The sequence below is a fragment of the Petromyzon marinus genome, chromosome 51 (genome assembly GCF_048934315.1).
Source record: "Petromyzon marinus isolate PM22_M1 ecotype Great Lakes invasive population chromosome 51, UKy_Petmar_22M1.pri1.0, whole genome shotgun sequence".
Taxonomy (NCBI): Eukaryota; Metazoa; Chordata; class Hyperoartia; order Petromyzontiformes; family Petromyzontidae; genus Petromyzon; species Petromyzon marinus.
The window spans coordinates 3,957,385-3,981,790 of record NC_133717.1 but is presented as its reverse complement, the minus strand read 5'-3'; the positions used below and the strand labels follow the sequence as shown (position 1 = coordinate 3,981,790).

The window sequence follows — 24,406 nt, the reverse complement described above, 5'->3', positions numbered from 1 at the left end:
CGGTTTAAAAGACCGTTCGATACTCATTGATCGTAAACAATGCGGTTTCTTAGAGTTAACCATCGAGTGCGAACACATTACGTCATGCACACAGCAGCGTCCGTTTAATTTTTCTTATTTTCTTACACTTACTAGCTAGTTAGGATACCTCACAACATGGACAATTGATTAAACATTGCTTTTCATTTTTGCATGCTTTTATTTCTCAGAACAATGTTGGGTCAGGCCAAGGGGGTTATCGGTTCAAACAAAACTTAACAAGGGGGGGTAAAACAGAAGTTAGTTTCATAGTTTCATTTATTTTAGTATAGCCCTGTGAGCCATTCGGCTCTTGAATCGGATGCAACCACAACAAACAAATACATGAACAAGAAAAACATCTTAAAGTGACTTTGCGCATGTGCAAACAGAAAATCCAGGAAAAAAACATCAAAATATTCATGAAATAGCACCGTACACCAACGCTGTGTGCAAAAATCCCAGTGGGATGCACACATTATTTGTTTGTTTTTCGGTAAAGTCACGTAGGTAGAAAAATTATTTTAAAAATAATAAAGTGAATAAAATAAAAAAATAAAATAAACAACTAGTTTTTTTGTTGTTGATATTATTATTTTATTTTTATTCACTTATTTTTTTTCTATCAGCGTGACTTTAATGAAAGAATCAAAGAATGTGAATTCCTGCAGTCACGAAAGTTTTAAGTCAAAAGTAGCCACACAATCAAAGCACCACTGCTTGAGTGACGTTGGGAGATTTGCTTCCCTTAGCAAGATGGCGACCGTCTCCAATGTCCCCTGCGGGTGACGTCGGGCCGCCATCCGGAAGCGTCAATAACATTGCAGGAAGGCGGGTTTACATTTCCTATCGCGAATAAACGCGGCGCTGCGGTTACGACGAACCCGATTGGCCAAAACCGACGGTTGCGGCTTGCCTCGTAGCCAATGGGACACGTTGATGGGCGGTGCTTGGCTAATGCGTTCTAGGTAATGTGAGTGTGGCGCCGCACGTGGTTCCCGGTTGCGCTCTTGAGTCTTCTCTTCACCGCGTTGAGCGTGAGCGACCATGTCCAGCAGCGCCGGCACCGTTCAGGCAGCAGCGGTAGGAGCAGGGGGAGCCGGAGGGAGCTGCGGGGCCGAGAGCGCGGAGAAGAAGCCCCTCAAGCCGTGCTGCGCATGCCCGGAGACGAAGAAGACTCGGGACGCGTGGTGAGGAATTGGTGTCGGATATCGTTTCTGGATGGGGTCTCTCCCCTTCACAGCCGTTGGTGTCCGCCTTCTTGTCTACGCTTTGCCGTTTCTGAGAGCATTCGACTGCTGTAAATGTCCACGTGACAAGCTACTTTGTCGAGTTACAATTTTTGGTGAGGGTCGCTCATGAAAGAGAGCTGTATGGTTCAGTGGGCCTTGGCTCGTGAAATAAAAACATACCGCCAGTTATCTCGGGCAACCGATAGCACCTGGGTCTGTCCCGTTACTTCCTGGCAACAGCAGCGAGCCTTCCTCACACTTCACGCGACAGCCACGTGGTACACCTAGCCTGGCACAAGCGCTCTGCTGACGTCACCGCCACTTAGTGTGCGATTGGCGTCTTTTGTCGATGTCCCATCGTGCCATCACTGGGCGGGTGATTAAAACATGCGTCTGTGTTGGGGAGCGGTAGCGCTGTGGTTGGCGCGCTATGCCGTGAACTCTGCAACCCGAGTTCGATTGTCGATCACAGTCAACCAACGTCAAAGAAGGTCTTAACGGGTCCTGGGTCTCCGCAAGGTCGACTTGGCCTGCAGTGAGACACCGTACCTGGTTGCTCTGTGGTCTTGTCTCGTCGCCGTGACTGGCAGTGCCTGATGTGTCAGTACCCGAACGATGTGGCAGCACAACTTGTGTGGCGGGGTCTACGGCCCTAACCCCTAACGCAGCCATCTATTCAATAAACCATTTAAACTATGTTTATTTCACCGGGTAAAGCTCAGAAGCGACCTGGGCACAATTTATAGCTCAACGAAATGGCTCGTGTGGAAATATATAGCAGGCAAATACTCTAAATGTGGAAGACCCAGAGTAAAGTCCACGCAAACTTCAGATATACAGGCGTCAGGGTCTGGATCGAACCCACAATCTCCTGTATACTGGGCGAGGGATTTAACATCTCGCCACCACGGCGGAATGTGACTGAGACACATTCCCCACGTGGTCTGTGTCACTAACCCCCCCCCCCCCCCACGTGACCCAGTGTCCCCTGTCTCTTCCATATCAATGTGCCCGTGCCCTTCTTGCGTCTCCATTTACCCATTGAGTTCCTGTGCCCTAGGGCCCAAACACCCTTGCTTGACCAGCAAGGTCCAGCGAGATGGGGTCGCATACCGGCTAATTGTGTCCACAACGTTTTGTCACGTGGTGTTTACAGTCCGCGTGGCTGTGGAGTGGGGCTGATGGTGAGTGAGCAGATGGTGAGAATCCAAGTGGTGACCCACCCCCCACCCCAGCATCGTGTGGCTTCACGGCTTCACGTCATGTTTGACCTTGGGGTGACCTTACCTTCCCGTTCAGCCCGACTCTAGATGCACTTAGTATGGTAATGGCAAAACCGCTGATGGTGTAAAGCAGTAGTTAACGCCTGTGCCTCACAGCAAGAAGGACCTGAGTTCGATTCCTGACTCGGGCGCCTTTGTGCGTGGAGTTTGTACGTTCCGTCCTCCAGTTCCGTATGGGTTTCCTCCAGGTTCAACAATTTCCTCATATCACCAAAGCATCCCAATTCTGAAAATCACCTAAAAAATTACTGAATTGGGAGTACACACTGCAACAGCAACATTGCCCCCGACTGCAAGAAAAACTTGGCAGGACCCTCATGAAAAAGAGTCTAGAGGCTCCGGGTTTTCTTGGGTAAACAAGCGTAATAATAATGCGTATAAAAGAGCGGGTTTGCTCGTGCTGTTAGTCTTGCACAGGGGTCGGCAACCTGCGGCTCTTTGAGGACTGCATCGCAGCTCTTGATATATTGAGGTTTTTTTTTTGAAGAGTTCGCAAAAGATGGCTCTTCCAGTTATTTTGGTTGCCGACTCCTGGCCGATAGTTTACCCATGGAAGTCCAGTTTATCATGGGAGTACAGTTTACCATGGGCGGGGGTCAGCAACCTGTGGCTCCAGAGCTACCTGTGGCTCTTCAAGGACTGCCTCGTGACGTTATTTATTAAGTACCACCGTCTCGTATTCACATATTGAGTTTGTTTTACCGAATTCGAAAATAATGGCTCTTGTTCTTTTGGTTTCCGACCGGGCAGGAATGTGATGAATGCGCGATGGATGACGGCAGCACAAGCTAAACTATAAACAATATTTTTTATTTTACAAGGTAAGGCCCACTGAGCTATATAGCTCTGTTTCAGAAGTGACCAGGCCACAAATTCTTGCTCAACAACGTGGAAATGTTTATTCTAAATGTGGAGGGAAAAACCGGAGGACCCCGGAGAAAAATCCACGAGACCACGTGGAGAGAGAACATGTAAACTCCAAATTTACAAGTGTTAGGATCGAACCCACGACCTCTTGCATACCAGGCTAGGTGATGAGCATCAAGCCAGTCCGCATCGGGAGCCTCGGCAACAAAGTTCAATTCCCGCTCACGGCCTACACCAGTGGCGATTATCTTAACAAGGTCCCGGGCCTCCCCTAGGTCGACTCAGCTTAAAATTACTAACCAGTGCAGTGTGTGAACATCACCACTGGCGAGATAATGGCGGTCGGGCGTGGTGATTGGCCACCTACACCATCGTGTGCTGTGCTGGCCTTCATAGGTGCTCACTATACAGCACTTGCCCAAAAAGTCGGTTAAGGTTATACGGAGATCTTTTAATGTATGTTGAACTTCTTTCTCATTGTAGGTAGCCAACTGTGCTAATCGGAGGCGCACGGGAAGGACAACAAACTAAAGACAAAAAACTGTTTTGAAGAAATTAGTTTGGAATCTAGAAATCTAGATTTAAAAGTGCATAGGCCCAGTGGCTTCCTAATGTCATTGTGTAGAAGTGTGCCCTCTCATTGAGTTCGGTGGTGGTGATAGTGGTGGTGGCTGTGCACCTGGCCTGTGATCCAGCTGTGGAGGGGAGGGTTGGTGAATCACACACAGAGGTTGTAAAACTCCCTTCCCGTTGGCGTTGACCAGGGAGAAGGTAGGACAGGAGGTGAACTAATCGCCATCAGTTTCCACCTGGGGATTAAGTGTTTCCCCCTCGCACGTGTGGGTTTTCTCTGGCTGTGTTCCGGTTTCCTAGCACTCGTATAAACAATCATTCATTGGCTGAAAAACAATCTTAAAATAAATAAATAAAAATCCAGGGCCCTCCTGAAAACGAGTGCTACAACTTGACATGGCTGTCCTGGATAAATAGGGAAAAATAAGTAAATTAGAGAGGTTTTGCTCTTTTAGAGTCGACGTATTAGAATTTACGCTCGAGCTGTTCAATGGGTTTGAAGGGGGGTGTTAGTCCTGGCCCCCTGCCTCCTTGCTCACATCTCAAACTACGATTACGTTACCTCCTGCAGAGTCGCGCACCAAAAATACCGGCATTGCCCAAGTGGCAATTCTAAATTGGGGATAGGTGCAGCCGGGCTTGACCTTGTTGTGTTATGGCGTTACCAGATTCTCGTGCCACATTCCTATGGCTACTGGGTAGTAGGCTGGTCCCATGTTCCTGATCGGGGCCTTGGTAGGCTCAGCCCAGATTCCCGGCATGGCCTTGACTTGACCCAGCAGGTGCCAAGTGGGCCTTGCGCCCTATTTAAAGTGGGCCGAGTAGTTCATTTTATCCCTGGCTGTCATCATAAATGGTCGTGCCAACACGGGATTGTGTAAGTATGTGTGTTGAACTTCTTTTGCACCGTATATAGCCAACCATGCTAATCGGAGGTGTGGGGGAAGGGCAAGAAACTAAACACAAAAAGCAGTTCTTGCAAAATTAGTTTGCAATCTTGATTCAAAAGTGTATAGCTCCAGTGGCTTCCTAATATCGGAATGAGACACCGTGCGACAATTGAATTGCATTTTGAACAATAACAAAACTGGGGAACTGCATGAAATTAACCAACTTTGGTGCGATATTGCGCAAGCGAACTCAATCATACGTTAAACAGTAATAGAAAAATAACATTCAGCCTCTTTGTCAGTCCACTGCTGGATGCAGGCCCTCCCCCACGCCGTGTCGGGCACGAGCCTTGACCATACTTAGCCAATCTAGTGAGGGTGGGGAAACAAAGGTTTCCCGCACCTATGATAAACCACGGTTGGCTATGTACAGTGCGAAAGAAGTTCAACATTCATACACGCAAAGGTTACAGCATGACAATGGATTTGACCACTGCCATCTGCTGGCCCGCCACGTGATCCAGCAGCCCGTATATTGCACCCGAGCGCTAGCCAGGCTGAAATCTGCTTGGCGACTGAGGCTTGACAAAGAATCGACGCCGCCTTCTGGGTGATTTAGTCATGGTCCAAGAGCACGGTTAGTATAGTAGTACAACTCGGTGTGGCGTAGTGTTAACTACCTCGTCTGGTATACAAGAGGTCGTGGGTTCGATCCCGACTCTTGACTCCTGCTGTATATTTGGAGTTTGTATGTTTTGCCTCGTTGTCGCGTGGATTTTTCTCCGGGTCCTCTGGTTTTTCCCTCCACATTTAGAATCAACGTGCATTTAGAGTATTTGCCTCCTTTCAATTTCCACGTTAGCCACATCGTTGAGCTATCATTTGTGGCCAGGTCGCTTTTGATAAAAGCTATACAGCTCTTTAAAAAAATAAAACTTGCCCTGTTTCATTATGTTCTTTCAAATCTTTGACGCTTCATATATATATTTCTATACTTCAAATTTTATTGATGCAAGCCACCTACTTTTATTCAGCACATGAAATTTGATTAATTCTGGGGTTAGAATAATAGATTTTCTACTTTTGAGTGCAAATAAAAGTGTGTGCATTGAAAAACTTGTTTTTAATATTTTTTTGCATTGTGGGGGTGGAGGGGCGGAGGAGTTTGAGTCAGGAGAAGAGGGGTTTTGCAAGTCATTGTGAGGATGGGTGTGGGGGAGATTTCGTTCGTCACGAAGAGAGGGGAGCAGGGCTTTAGATTTCGTAAGCGACCCTACCCCGCCCCCGACCCCTTCTCCCGTTGCGAAAACAAACCACGCACGTTTAACTTGTAATGGTTGTTTAAAATATATATTAAAGACAGCTCTTGGGAGTAAACGGTCCAGTCAGTGCTGCCGTGTTCTCTCCGAATTGCGAGAGACGCTGTGGAGAGTAAAGAGTACCCAGAACGTGTGCCCGGTGGCCATAAAGTGATGTAGTAGTGTGTGTGTCTCGCATACACACACGACTAGACAATGATAGGAAGCCATTGGAGCTATGCACTTTTAAATCTAGATTTCTAAATTAAAAACTAATTTATTTAGAACAGATTTTTTTTGTATTTAGTTTGTTGTCCTTTCCCCGCACCTCCGATTAGCACGGTTGGCTATTTACGGTGCGAAAGACATTCAACATGCATACAAATATCCCCGTATAACCTTAACTGACTGTTAGGGAAAGTGCTCTATAGCGAGCACCCATGAAGGCCGACTGCTCACGATGGTGTAGGTCGCCAAGCACCACTCCCAACCGCCTTTGTCTCGCCAGTGGAAATGTTCACACAGCACCGGTTACTCATTTGAGGCTGTGTCGACCTACTGGAGGCCCGGACTTTGTTCAGATTATCGCCACTAGCGTAGGCCGTGAGCGGGAATCTAACTCTGGTCGCTGAGGCTCTCTCGGCGGACTGGCTTGATGTTAACTAACTTGATGTTAACTGATGTTAACTAGAAGTTTTATTGTTTTTTTATATTTTTAGTATTTTATTGTTTCCCTTCTACGTGACTTTACCGAAAGAACCAAGAATTTTGATTTAAAGCTTTCGTGACTGCAGTAATTCATATTCTTAGTTTTTTCGGTAAAGTCACGTTGAAGGGAAACAACAAAATAATAAAATATATATAAAACAATAAAAAAATTCTCACGACGTTGTGAGAATTTTTTATTGTTTATATATATTTTATTATTTTGTTGTTTCCCTTCAACGTGACTTTACCGAAAAAACTAAGAAATAGAACCAAGAATGTTAACTACCCCGTCAAGTATACAGGAGGTCGTGGGTTCGATCCTGACCCTAACACCTGTATATTTGGAGTTGCATGTTCTCTCTCCATGTGATCGCGTGCATCCTCCTGGGTTCTCTGCTTTTTCCCTACACATTTAGAATCAACATTTCGACGTGATAAGCCACTTTGTTGAGCTGTCATTTGTGGCCAGGTCACTTTTGAAAAAGAGCTATATAGCACAGTGGGTCTTACCTGGTCAAATTTAAAATAATTTAGTTGAGCATGTGCTGCTGTCAACCGCTGTGCACTGCTGTCTGCTCCGCATGTGTGCACCACGTGTTGCTGACCGCTCCGAAACGCTCATAACAAGTTGGCACCAAGTGGCATCGGCCAGACGTGGTGGTGCGGTGGGGTAGCGGTGTCTGCGGATGGACGGTGGGGGGGGTTGTGGTGAGGGGTCGGGGAGTGGCGAAGTTGCTTAATGTGATAGCAGGCACCCAATTGAGGCAGCTATCGAGTGTGCAGGCGATGTAGCTGCACATGGAGACCCGGCACCGGGAGGTGGAGGGAAAAATTGGATAGGAGGGGCCTTCATCACTCTCTACTCCAGGAACATTGCCAGCCCTGCTACACCATGCAGGCAACCCCTGGATGGGTGGTTGAGTGGGTAGGTGGGTGAGTGGGTAGGTAGGTGTGTGATTGGGTAGGTGGGTGAGTGGGTAGCTAGGTCGGTGAGTGCATAGGTAGCTAGGTCGGTGAGTGCATAGGTGAGTGGGATGTTGGGTGGTGAGTTGGCATTGTGGATGTGTCATTTATGGATGACAATGATGGTGAATTGACAAAACTTTGTTGTGTGGAGCTGGAGGAGGTGGATTTTGGAGCCAGGGTTAGTTAGGCGGGCAACTCGTAACATGCGCCCCCACAACTCCCCCCCGCCCCCCCACTCCCTCCTAAGTTGGAGGGAGGAGGAGAGTCGGGGTGGGAGCAGTCGAAAGCGGGGGAGCGGAGTTATGTGACACTCGCCCATCAACCAATCCACTCACCAACCCACTCATCCACACTCCCACTCACCCACCCACTCAACCACCCACCAATCCACACACCAACCAACCCACTTATTTATCTATCCAGCTACCAACGTAACAATACACCCACCCACCTGCCCATTCACCATTCCACCCACTCACTCACACCGCCACCAATGCACACACTTACCTAAAGGCCCACCTACCCACAGTGACCCACCCAACCATCAAACCCACCGACCCACTTATTCCCCCCCCCCTCCCACCACTTCTCCCCTTCCAACCAAGCACCCACCCACCCTCTCATTCACCCACACACCCACAAACCAACTCATCCAATCGCTCCGGCCAGTCCGATACCACCATCCCCATGCAGTTACGCAAACACGCTGCCTCTGTACGCAACGGCGTCTAGCGGGCCCCAATTTGTTTATTTATTTAGTCTCTGCGCTCTGCACGAGAGCGGGAGCCAGTCAGCGTGTGTGAGAGCCAACGAGAGAGCCAGATAGACAGGCAGACGGACACGGGCAAAAGTCCTGCATCTGTCTGGCGCTTGCATAGCCGCAGGAGTTTCCTGTTTTCTCCGTGAGACGACGAGACGAGACGATGTCTAAAGAAAAGTCCGAGGGGTCAGCGGCGTCCGGCGAGGCGGAGGCCCCGAAGCTCGACCTGTCCGACCCCGCGCACAAGGCCTGCGACGAGAAGAGGCAAGCCAAGGAGCTGTGGTAAGCCGGTCTCCATCTCCACCTCTCATCCCCCATGCTCGCTCACCCTTGCATCGTGTGGTGGTCGGGGTGGGGTTCGGGTCTCCTGGCCTCCGTTCACGCCAGACATCATTATCATCATCGTTAGCGTCCTCAGCATGACCTGATAACAACGAGGTTGGCCACTCGTCCTGGGGTGGTTACCAGTATCGTCCTCGTGTTTGGTAGGCAGGATGCTGTCACGGGGAATATGTAGATATTCCCAGGACTGAGGGAGTGAGTGGGTGAGTAAGTGGATGCTTGGGTGCATGGGTAGGTGAGGGAGTGGAAGAGTGGCACATGGGCGGGTGAGTGAATAGGTGAGTGCGTGAACGAGTGGATTTCCCAGGAGCTTTCTCTTGTTGAGGAGGAGGAAGCTTCCCGAACCTTGAAAGCCGAGCGTTTTCTACGTGCATAGCAACAGCAGCAGCTGTGACGATGCAGTACTCGGGACAGCGCGTTCACGCGTCGCTCTCCCCTCTTCCCCTATCCTTAGATCATCTTCATCTTGCGGTTGAGAGTTGTGCTCGGGTCGGACCGACGTCACTGAAATCACGCACTCCCTGAAGGCTTTGTAGCTCATGGGATGTGTTAAAATGTATTCGTCAATTCTTTTTTACGTGGAGGAACGGGGTATGATTTGAAGGAGGCGAATTTGCCGGCCGATTTATTTTAAATCACTCGATAGAGATTACACACGGCAGCAATCATCGCCCCCCCTAATGATGGGCTAACGCTCGTCCGCAGGCCAGATGTGCCACGTCACTTTGTGCCCACAAGGAGACAGCTGCCACTGGGGGTGCCCTCGTAGGTGTGTCGAGATGAAATGTGCGTCGCTCTTGAGGTTACCGGGGCGTATGGGAAGTTTGGTCCCACCGCGTTTGACGTGTTGAGGGACCAGCCATCACAAACGGGGGATTGATATTGAGATGTTATCTCCGTCGCCTGATATGCAGGAGGTCGTGGGTTCGGTCCTGACCCTGACGCCTGGATTTTTGGAAATTGCATTTAGCATTTAGCACCAACGTGCGTTTAGAGTATTTGGCTGCTGCCATACATTTCCATGCGCTAAGCAGCTTTGTTGAGCTATCATTTGTGGCCAGGTCGCTTCTGAAAAAGACCGATATAGCTCAGTGGGCCTTACCTTGTAAAATAAAACAATGTTCAGAGTATTCGCCACTGTCTGTGCGCCTGACTCTGTCTCTCCGTGTGTCCGTCATGTGACGCAATGGCATACGCGCTCACTGCAGTAGTCATTTCGAGTTCATTATTAATTTCCGTTTGGTTTACGTAACCACGCGCACTCGCGTGATACAGGCTGTGCCCGTGGGGCACATTCGCCACCAGGTGCGCCCCCCCCCCCCCCCCCCCCAGCTGCATCTCTCCGAGCCGGCGACAGACGGAGGCTCCGTTTGGAAAAGATTAAATGGGACATAAAAAGCGATCTTCGGATTACTGCCCTTACAGCGATTGACGATTTGTAGTGGGGGGGGGGGGGGGGGCTGGAGGGTGGTTGGTGGGGGACGGGGGTTGACAGGGGTCACAGGAAGGTTGTGGGGGGCCCATTTGTCCCAGGCGGGGGGGGCTCAGGAGGATATGACGGGGATGGAGTTATGGTCCCTGGCACCGACTTATCGCATCAAGATGCTCTCGACGGACGTCTCTGGGATTACCGGAACGGTTTGGCTTGACCGAGGGCGGTGGGGGAGTTACGCAAGCAGCCTTGTCGCCGCCATTGATGGGTCGAGAGATTCAACTCGGCAGCCAGTTATCTATATTCCTTTGTACCCTCCGGTTAGTGCTGCACGCCTCGTTAGTGCTGTGTATCTGGTGAGTGCTGTCCCCCTTTGTTAGTGCTGTCCCCCGCATTAATGCTGTCCTCGATAGTGTTGTCTATCCTGTTAGTGCTGTCCACCTCGGAAACTCCACGTCTCCCTTCCAGCCACTGGAGGGGCCATAGGCGAGTTGTTCAGAACCTAAGCAGGAGTGGAGCCTGGTTAGGACGTGGATGGATGACTGCCTTGCACCGGGTGCTTGCCAGGTGTTGTAGATGCGGGACTGCAATGAGGCGGTGGCCAGGAGGTGGTGTCACCTCCTCGTATAGCGCAGCATAGCGCTGGGCTTTCTCCGTGGTTTCTCCGGTCTCCTCCTCCGGCTTGACCCCCGGAACTCTTGCAGCGGAGCTCACGGCCAAACTTCCCGTTGTGGCGGCACCCTGCTCAAAACGAGTCTTGGAAGCTTGGTGAGGCCCTCTTGTGTCAAGGGCACCCTTGCCGTATTCTCCGGACTATATGACGCTCCGGGGAGCAAGACGCACGCCAAACTCACCGGGTCTCGGAAACTGAGCAGGGGTCGAACCTGGATAGTGCACCTACGCTCCCTGCCTTCTGTAGCCCTCGCTGGTGAAGTACGGACATACGACCCTGACGACCAGCGTGGCGTGGGTGGGGGGGGGGCACTCATCCTGCACGTGTGCGTGAGACCGTGAAAGATGGTGACGGCTTGGGGTGGGCCTGTATGCAGCAGCGGATAGATCACAGCTGATCTTGGCGATGATGATAGGCCATGGCGAAGTGGCGCACAGAGAGTGGTGGCGGCCGCTGCTTCTGCTGCTGCTGCGCATACAGCGCGCACTTGGTGCCAGAGGGTGGTTTTCACTGCGTGTGTGTGCGCGCGTGCGTGTTTAACTTGTAGCACCTGCGTCCCGTGACCTCCGGCAGAGCAGCGGGCATTCCACACTTCACTCGGCCTCAAAGTGCACCTAGCCTGGCACAAGTGCTGTGGTGACGCCACCGTTGCTCAGTGGAAATTCTCGGCTGTTGCACTAACCACCGCTGGCGCAGTGGTTAGTGCTACGCTGCGAGCCCGGCGACCTGAGCTCGATTCTCACTCATGGCCATCACCAGTGAAAATTTTGTGAACTGGTCCTGGGCCCCTCCTAGGTCGACTCGGCCTCAAATGAGTACCTTGTGCGGTGTGTAAATGCCGCTGCTCGGGAGACAAAGGCGTCTGGGCATGGTGTTGGCCACCCACCCCCTCGTGTGCTTTACCGGCCTTTATAGGCGCTTGCTAAAAGCACTTGCCCCAACATTCTGTGAAGACTATGCAGGGGATATTTGTCTTTGTACGTGTCCGTATACGTGTGTACATTTGTACGCTTGTGTGCATGCGTTTATGCACGTGCGCGCGTATGCGTAATGGCTATGTAACGCCGTGTGGAAGCTATCTGGTCTGCCACTCCACACGAAGTTTCGTGTCTTTTCGGCGACAGTCATGCTTTCCCTTCTCTAAGCTTGCGAAACGTTGACCCCCCCCCCCCCCTAATGGAACATTTATGCCAATTAGAAACATCCGGGCTGGCCTGCCTAAGATCCATCCTGAGTTTAACCAGGCTGGAATGTGTGAGAAGTTCACAAATCCTTGAAATATCTGACAGTCCCATCGGTGAGCTCCTCCAGCAGGCAAGGCTGCATTGGCTGGGTCAGTAGCCAGCATGCCCAGCCACCGCATGCCCAAACAGCTTTTGTTCGGCCGGATAGAGGTGGCTAAATGGGCACGTCAAGAACTAGAGAAGAGATGGTGTGATGTGGTACGGGAGGACGTGGAGCTGAGTGGACTTGCCAATGACTGGCAACAGCGGTGTCAAGATCGGCCTCTGTGGAGAAGGCTCGTGAACAACGCTACTGGTAGTTGGAGGCAGCCGCCCTCTAGCAGCAACGGAGGGCAGAGGAGCGACACTCACAACAGCGAGCGGAGGGCTAGGCTTCTAAAACACAGCAAGTTGGCACAGTAGGGGGTGCAGGTGGTGCATCGGCCAGTCATCTAAGTCAGTCAACCCATTGCACCTGGGTCTGTCCCTTGACCTCCTGCCAGTGGGCATTCAACACTTCACATGGCCTTAAAGTGCACATAGCCTGGCATCACTGATGTGGTGGCATCACCGGCACTTAGTGGCGAATGGCGGTCGTTATTTGTACCAGTGTCTGTATACGTGTGTGTGTACACGTGTGTTTGTATACGCGTGTGTGTGTATACGCGTGTGTGTGTATGCGCGTGTGTACACTCTGAATGGAAGCACCAAAGCGAGCAGCGCATTGGGAGCGGCGTCGGCCATCACCGTGAAGCGACAAATGAAACCGAAATAACCGCCGCGCTCGCAAAAAACAACAGGGAGCAGTGAGCTCTCTCTCTTGCGGCCACCTCAGCGAGGCCCCAGGCCAAAATCGACCCACCGTAAATTCGGTCCTGGGTCTTGGAAGCTAAGCAAAGGTTTGCCTGATGTGATGTTGTAGGTGCGGGGCTGCAGCGAGGTGGTGGTTAGGGCGTGGGGGTGTTGAGTGTCGCACGCCTCGTCTACAGCAGCGTGGTGCTGGGTTTCTCCGGGGTCCTCCGACGGCCCTCCTCCTACGCGACGCCCAAACTCTCGCTCGCAACGGCACTCGCGGTCAAACTTCCCAATGTGGCAGAACCCTACCGAAAGCGAATTCTTGAGACTTGGTGAGACTTGCCTGTGGTGTCATTGCCATTATCATTGCTATCGCTTAAAGTAAATACAGTGGAGGGGGAGAGCGAGGGTTAGCACCATTGCTGAGCGCAAGCCCAAAGCTCCAAGCGGCCAGCAATAATCAGCACTTTGCGCCGCTGGCCCGACCTCCCGAGGGGGCGAACACGACCCCCGCGCCGGTGCCACTGCGCCTCCTCCCCCCTCCCCTCACTTCGTCTCTCCGTCGGCCGTCATGCAGGTTCTCCACGTGCCACACGCGGTGCCACACGCGGTGCCACACGCGGTGCCACACGCGGTGCCACATGCGGTGCCACACGCGGTACCGCGAAGTGCATAGTGCCGCTGCATTCTTCGCTGGGCATCTTTGCTGAATCTCCGCCGTATCGGCGCATTTCTGGTGAAAATGTGGCAATCGTTAGTCGGGGGGTGGGGGGCTTGGGGAGTGGGTGGTTGTGGTGGGGGTGGGGGGGGGCGCGTGGGCTGCGTGGCTGGTACAGTACTCTGTCTGCAGATGTTACCATGCCGGTGTTGGCACCGCCTTTGCGTGGCACAACACTACTGAGTCTCAAGGCTTTTTCAGGGGGGTCCTGTCAAGGTTTTGCAAAAGGGGGGCGATGTTGCTGGTGCTGCTGTGTGTGCTATGGGAGGAAACGGGAGAACCCTGAGGGAACCCACCCAGGACAGGGGGAGAACATACGAACTTCACACAGAAAGGCCACCCAAGTCTGGAATCGAACCCAGGCTTTTCTTTGTGAGCGCCATCACTGTCCCGCCACCGCCCTCTGTATTTATTTAACAGAGAGAGGCAGTCGGTCATAGGCAGAGCAGAAAGCGAGGTCTTTGAGTCTATGGGTCTCGCTGGGAGTTTGTGTGTCCTTGCTGGGAGTCCGTGGGTCTCACCATTAAATCACTCCCGAGATCCCCACCCGGGCTTACGCGTTGACTATCATGCGGGTCATGTTGGTATCTGACCGCGTGAGGGCGCCGCCAGGCGTGCTGTGTTACGTAAACACAGCGTGCACATCGACGCGCCAATCGCCCGCGGGGCTAGCACTGTTAGGGGGTTAGCGCAGGTGGGGGGGGCAGTACGGCATCGGCGTCCACGGCCAGCGACTTTGGACGTTGACGACAATTGCTAAACGATCGATCGATTTTTATTTTACGTGCCTATATCTCTCTCTCAATAAAGCAGATATCGGTGTGTGTTACAACAGAATGGGAATGGGACAGGAACATGAAAAGAAAGATAAAAGAGACCGTCACACCCTCCGCGGCTAACACAGACCGAGTAAAGCAAATTGCAACCGCGCGCAAAATAAAGTGCAGCCGTGCACAATGAATAGCATCAGAAAGGTAAGTGGTAAATAAAATCAACGAGAAGTCAAGAGACAGTTTTCATTACAAATTGGAGATGATATGTGAAGACGAGTCCGAGTAGATGCGTCTTGCACAGACCGCTGAATTGAGAGACACTCGGCGCGTTTCGGATGTCCGGTGGCATGCGGGGAGTTCCAGATTTTTGGCGCTACGCCCAAGAAGGCCCTCGTCCCCCCAGCGTCCGGTGAACAATCCTAGGCTGGGCAAGTCTCACCGTTTACTTGCAACGGAGTGTTTTGTATGTGCCTGAGGATTGGAGGGAGGTTCGTTTTTGTGGGTAGTTAAGGAGCCAAGCCATGCAGTGCTTTGTAGGTTAGGAGAGTGATCTTGAATCGGAACAAAAACCAAAGGGACGCTCAAAGAAGCGTGGAGTTGGGCGCGCACGCTTGGAATTGCCCTGCGAGACAGGAAGAGGAGCACACGGCTGAGAGGAGAGCTTGGCAACCTCACGTCGCCCGCCAGGAGAAGTCAAGCGAGGCTCGGGCAGCGCATGGCATGGCCTAGGTCGACCGACGAGCGTTGGACGAGACTAACGGCAGAGTGGCAGCTAAAGGCTGGAAACGCACCCCAAGAGGACGTCAACGCACCGCCGAGGTGGAACGATGAGGTCCGGCTCGTGTGCCAAGTGGCGCTGGGTGGATTTTTACATCGTAGAGCCGTGAGGGATGGCAACAGGGTGGAGAAGCCTTGACCCAGCAGTGGATAGGACACGGCTGTTGGTGATGGTGCTGGGCATGCAGTGGGGACTCTGGACTTTCAGGTGAAACGATGCAGATTCGTTCATCTCGTCCATCGTCCGGAGCGGCTCTTTGTCCCCCCCCCCCCCCCCCCACTATTGCGTGAGAAATCTAACGATGACCTCCCCGTGTTCCCCTCCTCTTCCACTCTCCCTCTCCCACTGTCTATGCCTCCACCTCTCTCCCACTGTCTGTCTCGCTGTCTTCATGCTCCCCCTCTTGTTGCCCCTGGCTGCTGCCACGTTGGATAAAACTGACGACACGTTGGGGCGCGCAGCGATGACTTGCGTTTTGTCGTGCATGAAATCCTGGCGCTCGTTGCACGCAGCATTGTGCCTGGGTATGGAGGGTGTGTAGGGGGGGAGGCGTTGTGAATGGTGGGGGCGTGCTGTCTGGTAGATGCTGGATGTGGGGAGCGATAGCGTAGTAGTTAGCGCGCTGCATTAACAACCCCGTGACCCCGAGTTTGATTCCTACTCACGGTCACCAACACCAGTGACGATGATCTGAACCGCTCCTGGGCCTCCCCTTGGTCGACTCGGCCTCAAATGAGTACCTGGTACATTTTACAATTTGTACCAGGTACTCCTTCATCGCCACTAGGGAGACGAAGGTGGCCGGGTGTGGCGTTTGCTACCCCGTCATGTGCCGTGCCGGCCTTCACACGCGTTCGCTAGCAGCGTTTGCCTCAATGAAGTCTGTTAAGGCTATACGGGGAGGGATCTGTTCTTTGGTGGATGAGGGAGCAAAGGTAAAGCTACCAAATGTGTTTCCAACTCGCCCATTTTCCATTTTTTTTCTGGGGACTGTGTTTCTAGAGGAAGTGTTGTGACAAGCGACGCCGGGAAGGGGCCCCATCATCCCGTGACTTTCCGCGGCATGACCCTAATGCACCGGTTTGGGCCGGCACAGTTCCGGCCCGTCTCGTGCTTTCACAGAGTTCGTCCCTGTGCCCAACCGAAGGTGGTGGGGGTGGCGGGGAGGTGCGGGATTAACATCGGCAACCACGAAAGGGCGAGGTCGGGTCTGTAAGAGCACCTGGTGTGGAGTGAGACACATGGCGCCCAAGGGCACGGGTTCTCCCGCTGTGCCGGTTTGCCTGGCGCCTCGAACCTGGCGACCCCAGTTCGATCCTGGCCGCGGCTTACGTCGAATGACGTCTGGTCCGGTCCGGAGTCCTCCCCCCTCCGACCTTCACCGCGGCAAAGTATGGGACGGAGAACCCCCTGCCCCCCTATCCCCGTGATCAGCTCGGAGTGGGGGAGGCCCTTGTCCAGCAGTGGATCGGTGGTGGGCCGTGCGCTCCGTTGTCCGATAACGCGTCGTGATCTCCGCCCCTTTGTTGAGAGCCGGGCGACCGTGTGATTCGATTTCGCTGCCCAACTCGCACAGACTGGCGACGTCAGCGCCGTGTGTGCGTGCGTGTGCACGTGATGAGCCAGGGCAGGGCCCCTAGCATGGCACAAGTGGTGTGGTGACGTCACCGCTGCTTACTGGTGAACGGCGTTTGTTTGTGTGTGTGTGTGCGTGCGTTCATGACCCGTTTTGCTGAATCGTGTCATTGGGACAGGGGCATGGGTTAGGAGCACTGAGAGCGTTCGTTTTCCCATGCAGACTACGAAGGTTGTTAAAATAATTTATGTTACAGGTAAGTGTACCCACACCTTAACCCATCGCACGCTGGCCTGCCGATGGACTGTCGAACCCATTTGTGTGGCAGGGTGAACAATACGGGGGTGGAGGGGGCGGGGGGCGGCTGGCTGGCTGGGAATGGGCGATGTAAGAATCCTGCCACCTTTGTTTCAACCACCTTGCCGGGAGATGAAATCGAACCGGCGACCTCTGCGAGATATATTGCTCAGTGCGCCTTACCTGGTAAATAAAAAAAATATTTATAGTTTAGTTTATGCCCGCCTGATTGCCAGCCGGCCGGCCGGAGGACACTGCAGTCACCTTGAGCTGCACAGTGACAGCTGCCACCAGGGGTCCCCTGCCGCAGAGCGTCTCGAGATGTGCTGCGTTGGAGGTACGGTACAAACATTTAATGACGATAATTAACTGTCTCTGTGTGTGTGTGTCTACTTCTTGGTGTGTCTGTATGTCTCTGTGCATGTCTCTGTGTGTGTGTGTGTGTGCATGTCTTTGCGCGTGTGTCTGTGTCCGTGTGTCTGCGTTTCTGTGTCTGTCCATGCGTATTTGTGTTGCAGCATCATAGAGAAGGGGGAGCTTCAGTGCGGCGAGCTCATCGAGGCACACAAGGAGTGCATGCGCGCCCTGGGGTTCAAGATCTGATGTCCGTGGGGACTCGAGCAACGCGCCACTCGGTAAGGGGCGCAGCTGGGCGTGGGGGGGCTCGGGTGACCGCCGCTTTGTCAATCCGCTGCTGGATGGACGAAGGCTTCGGTCGCGTGGGGGTTACTTGACCATACTTCACCACACTGGTTAGTGCAGGTTGGTGAAGGCTGTGGTGGCGGGAGATGGGGATGCCAGGAGCGTGATTTTTATTTTACCACGTAAGGCCCACCGAGCGATGTAGCTCTTTTTCAGAAGCGACCTGGCCATTAATGATAGCTCAGCAAAGTGGCATTTACCACGTGGAAATCTGTAATAGCAGCAGTCAGATAATCTAAACGCACGTCGATTTTAAATGTGGAGGGAAAAACGGAGAACCTGGAGAAAAATCCACGCGACCACCACAGGGAGAGAGACATGCAAACTCAAAATATGCAGGCGTTGTCAGGGTCAGGATCGAACCCACCCACGACCTCCTGCATACCAGCCAAAGGAGATAACATCTCGCCACCATCATTAAGTGCTATGTGGACAAGGGCTTTGGTCGTAGGGGTTATTTGACCATACTTCACCACGCATCCTGTGAAGGCCGTGGCTGGAGTGGAGAACCCTAGAGCGGTTTAAATGAGGCTTGTTGCAACAAATCTTAGCCATGGACGGGAATCAAACTCAGGACACTGGGCTCATGGTGTTAACCACGTTGCCACCACTGCGCCCATATCGAGAGTGCGAACTCATGCGTGTGTACAATGAGGGAAAAAAGTATTTGATACCCTGCTGATTTTGTACGTTTGCCCACTGACGAAGAAATTATCAGTCTATAATTTTAATGGTAGGTTTATTTGAACAGTGAGAGACAGAATAACAACAAAAAAAATCCAGAAAAACGCATGTCAAAAATGTTATAAATTGATTGGCATTTTAATGAGGGAAATAAGTATTTGACCCCTCTGCAAAACATGACTTAGTACTTGGTGGCAAAACCCTTGTTGGCAATCACAGAGGTCAGACGTTTCTTGTAGTTGGCCACCAGGTTTGCACACATCTCAGGATGGATGTTGTTCCACTCCTCTTAGCAGATCTTCTCCAAGTCATTAAGGTTTCGAGGCTGACATTTGGCAACTCGAACCTTCAGCTCCCTCCACAGATTTTCTATGGAATTAAGGTCTGGAGACTGGCTAGGCCACTCCAGGACCTTAATGTGCTTCTTCTTGAGCCACTCCTTTGTTGCCTTGGCCCTGTGTTTTTGGTCATTGTCATGTTGGAATACCCATCCACGAGCCATTTTCAATGCCCTGGCTGAGGGAAGGAGGTTCTCACCCAAGATTTGACGGTACATAGCCCCGTCCATCATCCCTTTGATGCGGTGAAGTTGTCCTGTCCCCTTAGCAGAGAAACACCCCCAAAGCATGTTTCCACCTCCATGTTTGACGGTTGGGATGGTGTTCTTGGGGTCATAGGCAGCATTCCTCCTCCAAACACGGCGAGTTGAGTTGATGCCAGAGAGCTCCATTTTGGTCTCACCTGACCACTACACTTTCACCCACTTGTCCTCTGAATCATTCAGATGTTAATTGGCAAACTTCAGATCGGCATGTATATGTGCTTTCTTGAGAAGGGGGAACTTGCGGGCGCTGCAGGATTTCAGTCCTTCACGGTGTAGTGTGTTACCAATTGTTTTCTTGGTGACTATGGTCCCAGCTGCCTTGAGATCATTGACAAGATCCTCCCGTGTAGTTCTGGGCTGATTCCTCACCGTTCTCATGATCATTGCAACTCCACGAGGTAAGATCTTGCATGGAGCCCCAGGCCGAGGGAGATTGACCGTTCTTGTGTTTTTTCCATTTGCGAATAATCGCACCAACTGTTGTCACATTCTCACCAAGCTGCTTGGCAATGATCTTGTAGCCCATTCCAGCCTTGTGTAGGTCTACAATCTTGTCCCTGACATCCTTGGAGAGCTCTTTGGTCTTGGCCATGGTGGAGAGTTTGGAATCTGATTGATTGCTTCTGTGGACAGGTGCCTTTTATACAGGTAACAAGCTCAGATTAGGAGCACTCCCTTTAAGAGTGTGCTCCTAATCTCAGCTCGTTACCTGTATAAAACACACCTGGGAGCCAGAAATCTTTTTGATTGAGAGGGGGTCAAATACTTATTTCCCTCATTAAAATGCAAATCAATTTATAACATTTTGGACATGCGTTTTTCTGGATTATTTTTGTTGTTATTCTGCCTCTCACTGTTCAAATAATCCTACCATTAAAATTCTAGACTGATCCTTTTCTTTGTCAGTGGGCAAACGTACAAAATCAGCATGGGATCAAATACGTTTTTTCCCTCGCTGTACGTCTGTGTGTGTTGTGTGTCTGTGGGGCACAGTGGCACTGTGGTTAGCGCACTGTGCTACCAACCCGGCGACTCAAGTTCGATTCCTGCTCACGGCCAACACCAGTAACGATTATCTGAACCGGTCTTTGGGCTCCCCTAGGTCGACTCGGCCTCATATGGGTACCTGTTGCAACTTGTAAACATCTGCACTGGGGAGACAAAGGCGGTCGGGCATAGTGTTACCCACCCACCCCATTGCTTGCCGTGTCAGCCTTTATAGATGCACTTCTGCGGCCCTCTGGAATGCTCTTTCGGTAATAGGAAGCCACTAGATTGAAAACGAATTTATTTAGAACTGCTTTTTGTGTTTTAATTTGTTTTCCTTCCCCAGCACCTCTGATTAGCACGGTAGGCAAAGTGCGGTGCGAAAGAAGTTCAACATGAATACGTAGCCGCTGCTTGCTAACAGCATTTGCCTCAGTGGTCCGATAAAGGCTACCCTGGAGATTCTTATTTTTGTGCGTGTGCGTCTGTCCTCAGATGGCTGTAGAGAGTGGCGTGACCTTGGATGACCCCCCTCAACCGCCAACCCAACAACATCGTCCCCCCATCCTTGAAACCCGCATCATAAACACACGGATCTCACTGGGACCCGTGTCCTGGTGGGGGGGGGGGCGGATGTGTGGAGGGGGGGGTAAGAGAGAGATGTTTATTTTAAACACTTAGTATTATTATTTTTGTTGTTCTCTTCGAGATAAACTCAATGAAACCGAGTCCAGAATCTCCTTCCCTGTGCGCTCCGTGAGTGTAAATAGCAGACCGCGAGCGATCCTGCCGTCTTCATCTCACTCCGAAACCACAACCACCACCACCACCACAATCACCACCACATTCACTACCACCACATTCACTACCACAACCGCAACGACCGCTAACAAAACGACAACCCCAAAAACAGCAGCGGCATCTTCGCCTGTCGTGTTTCGGCAAAGCGACTTTTTAATCGATCACGTGACCCAACACTGACCCCACTGTCCGTTCGCCTGAGGTCATGGTAAAGGGGGGGGGGGGGAGGGGGTGTGGGGGGAGGGCTGCGAGGAGTCGTTTACACAATGCGGTCAAAACAATAAACGCGACCTGATGTGGGGCCTGCGGACACTATGGCCTGCTTCCTGTGCTGCTTAATGCTTCCCGAGTGGGGAGGATGTGTGCATGGAGTTGAGGGGGCTTCGAGAAGAGTAGAGTGGGATTCACAAACAAACACCTTGCGGATACCCGAGGCACCCATGGCAAATTAACTCTCCAGTGTGCAACTGTGGTCATCTAGAACAGACCAAACAACATGTAACGACGGAATGCCCGATCCACAAATACGAAGGAGACATCGCAGCGATGATGATACACTCTGCTACTCCTTACGTGGTTATCTGGATTTACCACCTGAATGCGAAAATTGTTGTTGTTGCTGCTCTGAATCTACATCAGCTGTACGAAAGAAGTGGTTTGAGAGGCAGGAGTGTGTGGAGGGGAGTGGAGTGAGATGGGAGAGGTAGAAAAGTGCGTGCAGGGGAGTAAAGTGAGAGGGGAGAAGTAGGCAGTGTAGAGTTTTGAAGCCAATGAGTGAGATCTGGGGATCGGAACCGTAGGGAGGGGATCGGGGGGATGTGGGTGACGCGCTCTCGGTTACAGTTGCCGCGAGACGGCTGGCGTGATCGACCCACTGCTGGATGAAGGGCCTCCGCAAGCCACCGCCACCTGTCACGGTTTCTTGATGCATCAATCCGTCTGGTTGTTGCACACAACAGCTGATGTCGTCATTCCTCCATCGCTGTGGTGGACGCCTCCACGGGCACCTTCTGGAGGGACAAACTCGTCCAAATGTTTTGCATTCACGGGAATACAATCCTGGAGCAGCAGTCCTACAGACGGGGGTTACGCGTCTCACTTAATAACAATATCGACGGCCAGTTAGTAAGGTTTGTCACGTAAACAAATCATGCCACTTTGCTCGTTCAACACACCGGTGTGTTGGAGAGTAAACCCGCAATATCTACAATGCGAGCACACAGTTGCTCCTATAATTACAACCAGCATCATCAGGCGGCAGCCAGTTATGTACAAATCCTGTTTCTGTCTTAAATAGAGGGATACATATTCTTGGTTCTTTTGGTGAAGTCACGTAGAAGGCAAACAATAAAATAATAAAAATATCAGACAATAAAATTCTCACGACGTTTTATATTTTTATTATTTTATTGTTTCCCTTCTACGTGACTTTACCGAAAGAACCAAGAATATGAATCCCTGCAGTCACGAAAGCTGTAAATCAAAATTTAGAGGGATACATGTGAAGTCACTTATGAGCCAATCAGGTGCGAAGACCAGAGGAGGAGGGGTTAATGGGGGGGTTAATGTATGCATATATATTACGATGAGTATCCATTACCAGTTGGCTTATTCATAGAGTAATCAACATATATAATGTGCATGAACAATGCGCATGCGCGATACACATGTAGTGAAGATGTCCAGCCAGAGAGCAGGTATATGACATTATTGTCGCTCTCACACTCCACTTCCCACCGAAAAGGGCCCCGACGACTCGTTCCGCTGGCCTCGCCCCCCTTCTGGGGATTTCCTTCTCCTGTCGCTGCTGCGTCTTCCCCGCCGTCTCTGGAAGACGCCACTGCCTTCTGGGGCCGCATTTCCACATCAAACACGCCCCCCCTCCCTCCGCAAATTCAAAAGCCCTCCCCAACTTCTCATAAACCGTGGCGAGCCCCACGGATCGAGGGGGGTGGCCGCGATGCGAAGGGAAATAAAAAAACGTCACGCCTGTTGGTCAATAAACAAAACCAACGTGAGCTCAACCGATGTCCTGTGTCTGTGTATATACATAATGCATCGCCATACTCTTCAGCACCCTTCCCCACTGGTCCGATAGGTCGAGCTGTGGGACTCCCAAGTGACCGCGCAACTCCCGTAAAGAGTCGCCAGCACCCACCCCGATGGAGGGGGATGAATCCCGGAGTTCATTATCATGGTGGACGCAATCTTGCGGTGTACATAACTCGTCCCTCAGACGCCGACCATGCTACTCGGAGTGACGGAAGCCAATACAATCTGAACCAGTGCACAGCATGCATATGCAGTCATGCATAGAATACCTGACCACAACAGCACGGACGCATACAATAACAGTAACTGCCATCGCCGAGACGGCAACAATAACAACTGAAAGAACAACAGTTGCTGTGAAAAGGCGCAAAGTTCCGCGGTCTCGTGGTGCAGTGCAAGGTGATCATCGATATCAGGGGTCACCAACCCCTGGGCGACGGGCCGATCCGTGGCCTGTTAGGAACCGGGCCGCACAGCAGCAGGAGGAGGTGAGGGCGGTGAGTCCGCACGTGGCCTGCCCCCATTATTTTATTATTCACCACTTCCGTCCGCGCCTCTCCCGCACTGCGCACGTGTCTCAGTCACAGTTTTGGTAAAGCCCACAAGCTAACCCTAGTTGCCAAAATGAGTAAAAAAAACAAACGTCGCTGAAGAGCTTCTTTGAAAAAGGGGAAATACCCAATGATGAACCACCCCCCCCCCCCCCCCGGTCCGTGAAAAAATTGTCTTTCACCAAACCGGTCCCTGGTGCCAAAAAGGTTGGGGACCGCTGATCTATATCACCTTGAGAGCATGGCCCGAGCCAGTGCCCGGGTGACAACGTCGCGCAGCTGTGACCCTGCCGGATGCTGATCCCCCACCCCACCCCTCACGGACGGTCCTGGGGAAGGAAGGCATCGATCTTGAAGGGAACTCGTCACGGCAAGTCACCCTCCCTGACCTCGGCAGTCGTGGTGGAGGCGAGTGAACTGGTGAAGGTAGGGAGATGGACGCGTCATATCTGATGGGGCATATAGTGGAGTGGCGGCTCTTCCCTGGCAGGGCTTGACAGGTCCGGCTTCAGACAGGCGGGGTGTACATACCACTGCCGGCGTCCTTACTGAATACGCACACGTTGAGGTCTGCGAACCTCAACAATTTTTGCAGGGGCCTTACCACGGGCTGTGCAGTTTGGGTGACGTCCCCAAGGGAACCTGTGGGCAGTGGAGCCAAGAGCTATATCCCACTTTGAAGGGGGAGTGCATGACAACTTTCTGCCTCGCACGTTCATTCAAATAATGGGTAGAGGCCGACGAAGCCTGGGCCGCCTCTCTGTTTCCCACTGTTGTATGGAACGCCGCACAAGCATCGGCCACTTGGCAACCCCAGCTGGGA

The 24,406-nt window shown here is 51.9% G+C and overlaps 1 protein-coding gene across 1 annotated transcript; it reads left to right on the top strand.

Moving 5' to 3' along the window:
- Positions 1-524: 524 nt before the first annotated feature.
- On the top strand, positions 525-20,907 carry LOC116953380 (cytochrome c oxidase copper chaperone). The gene is made up of 3 exons (XM_032973530.2): positions 525-1,208; positions 17,721-17,837; positions 20,675-20,907. Exons 1-2 carry the CDS (start codon positions 1,066-1,068, stop codon positions 17,803-17,805), a joined length of 228 nt encoding a protein of 75 aa, XP_032829421.1. The 5' UTR covers positions 525-1,065; the 3' UTR covers positions 17,806-17,837; positions 20,675-20,907.
- Positions 20,908-24,406: the final 3,499 nt, after the last annotated feature.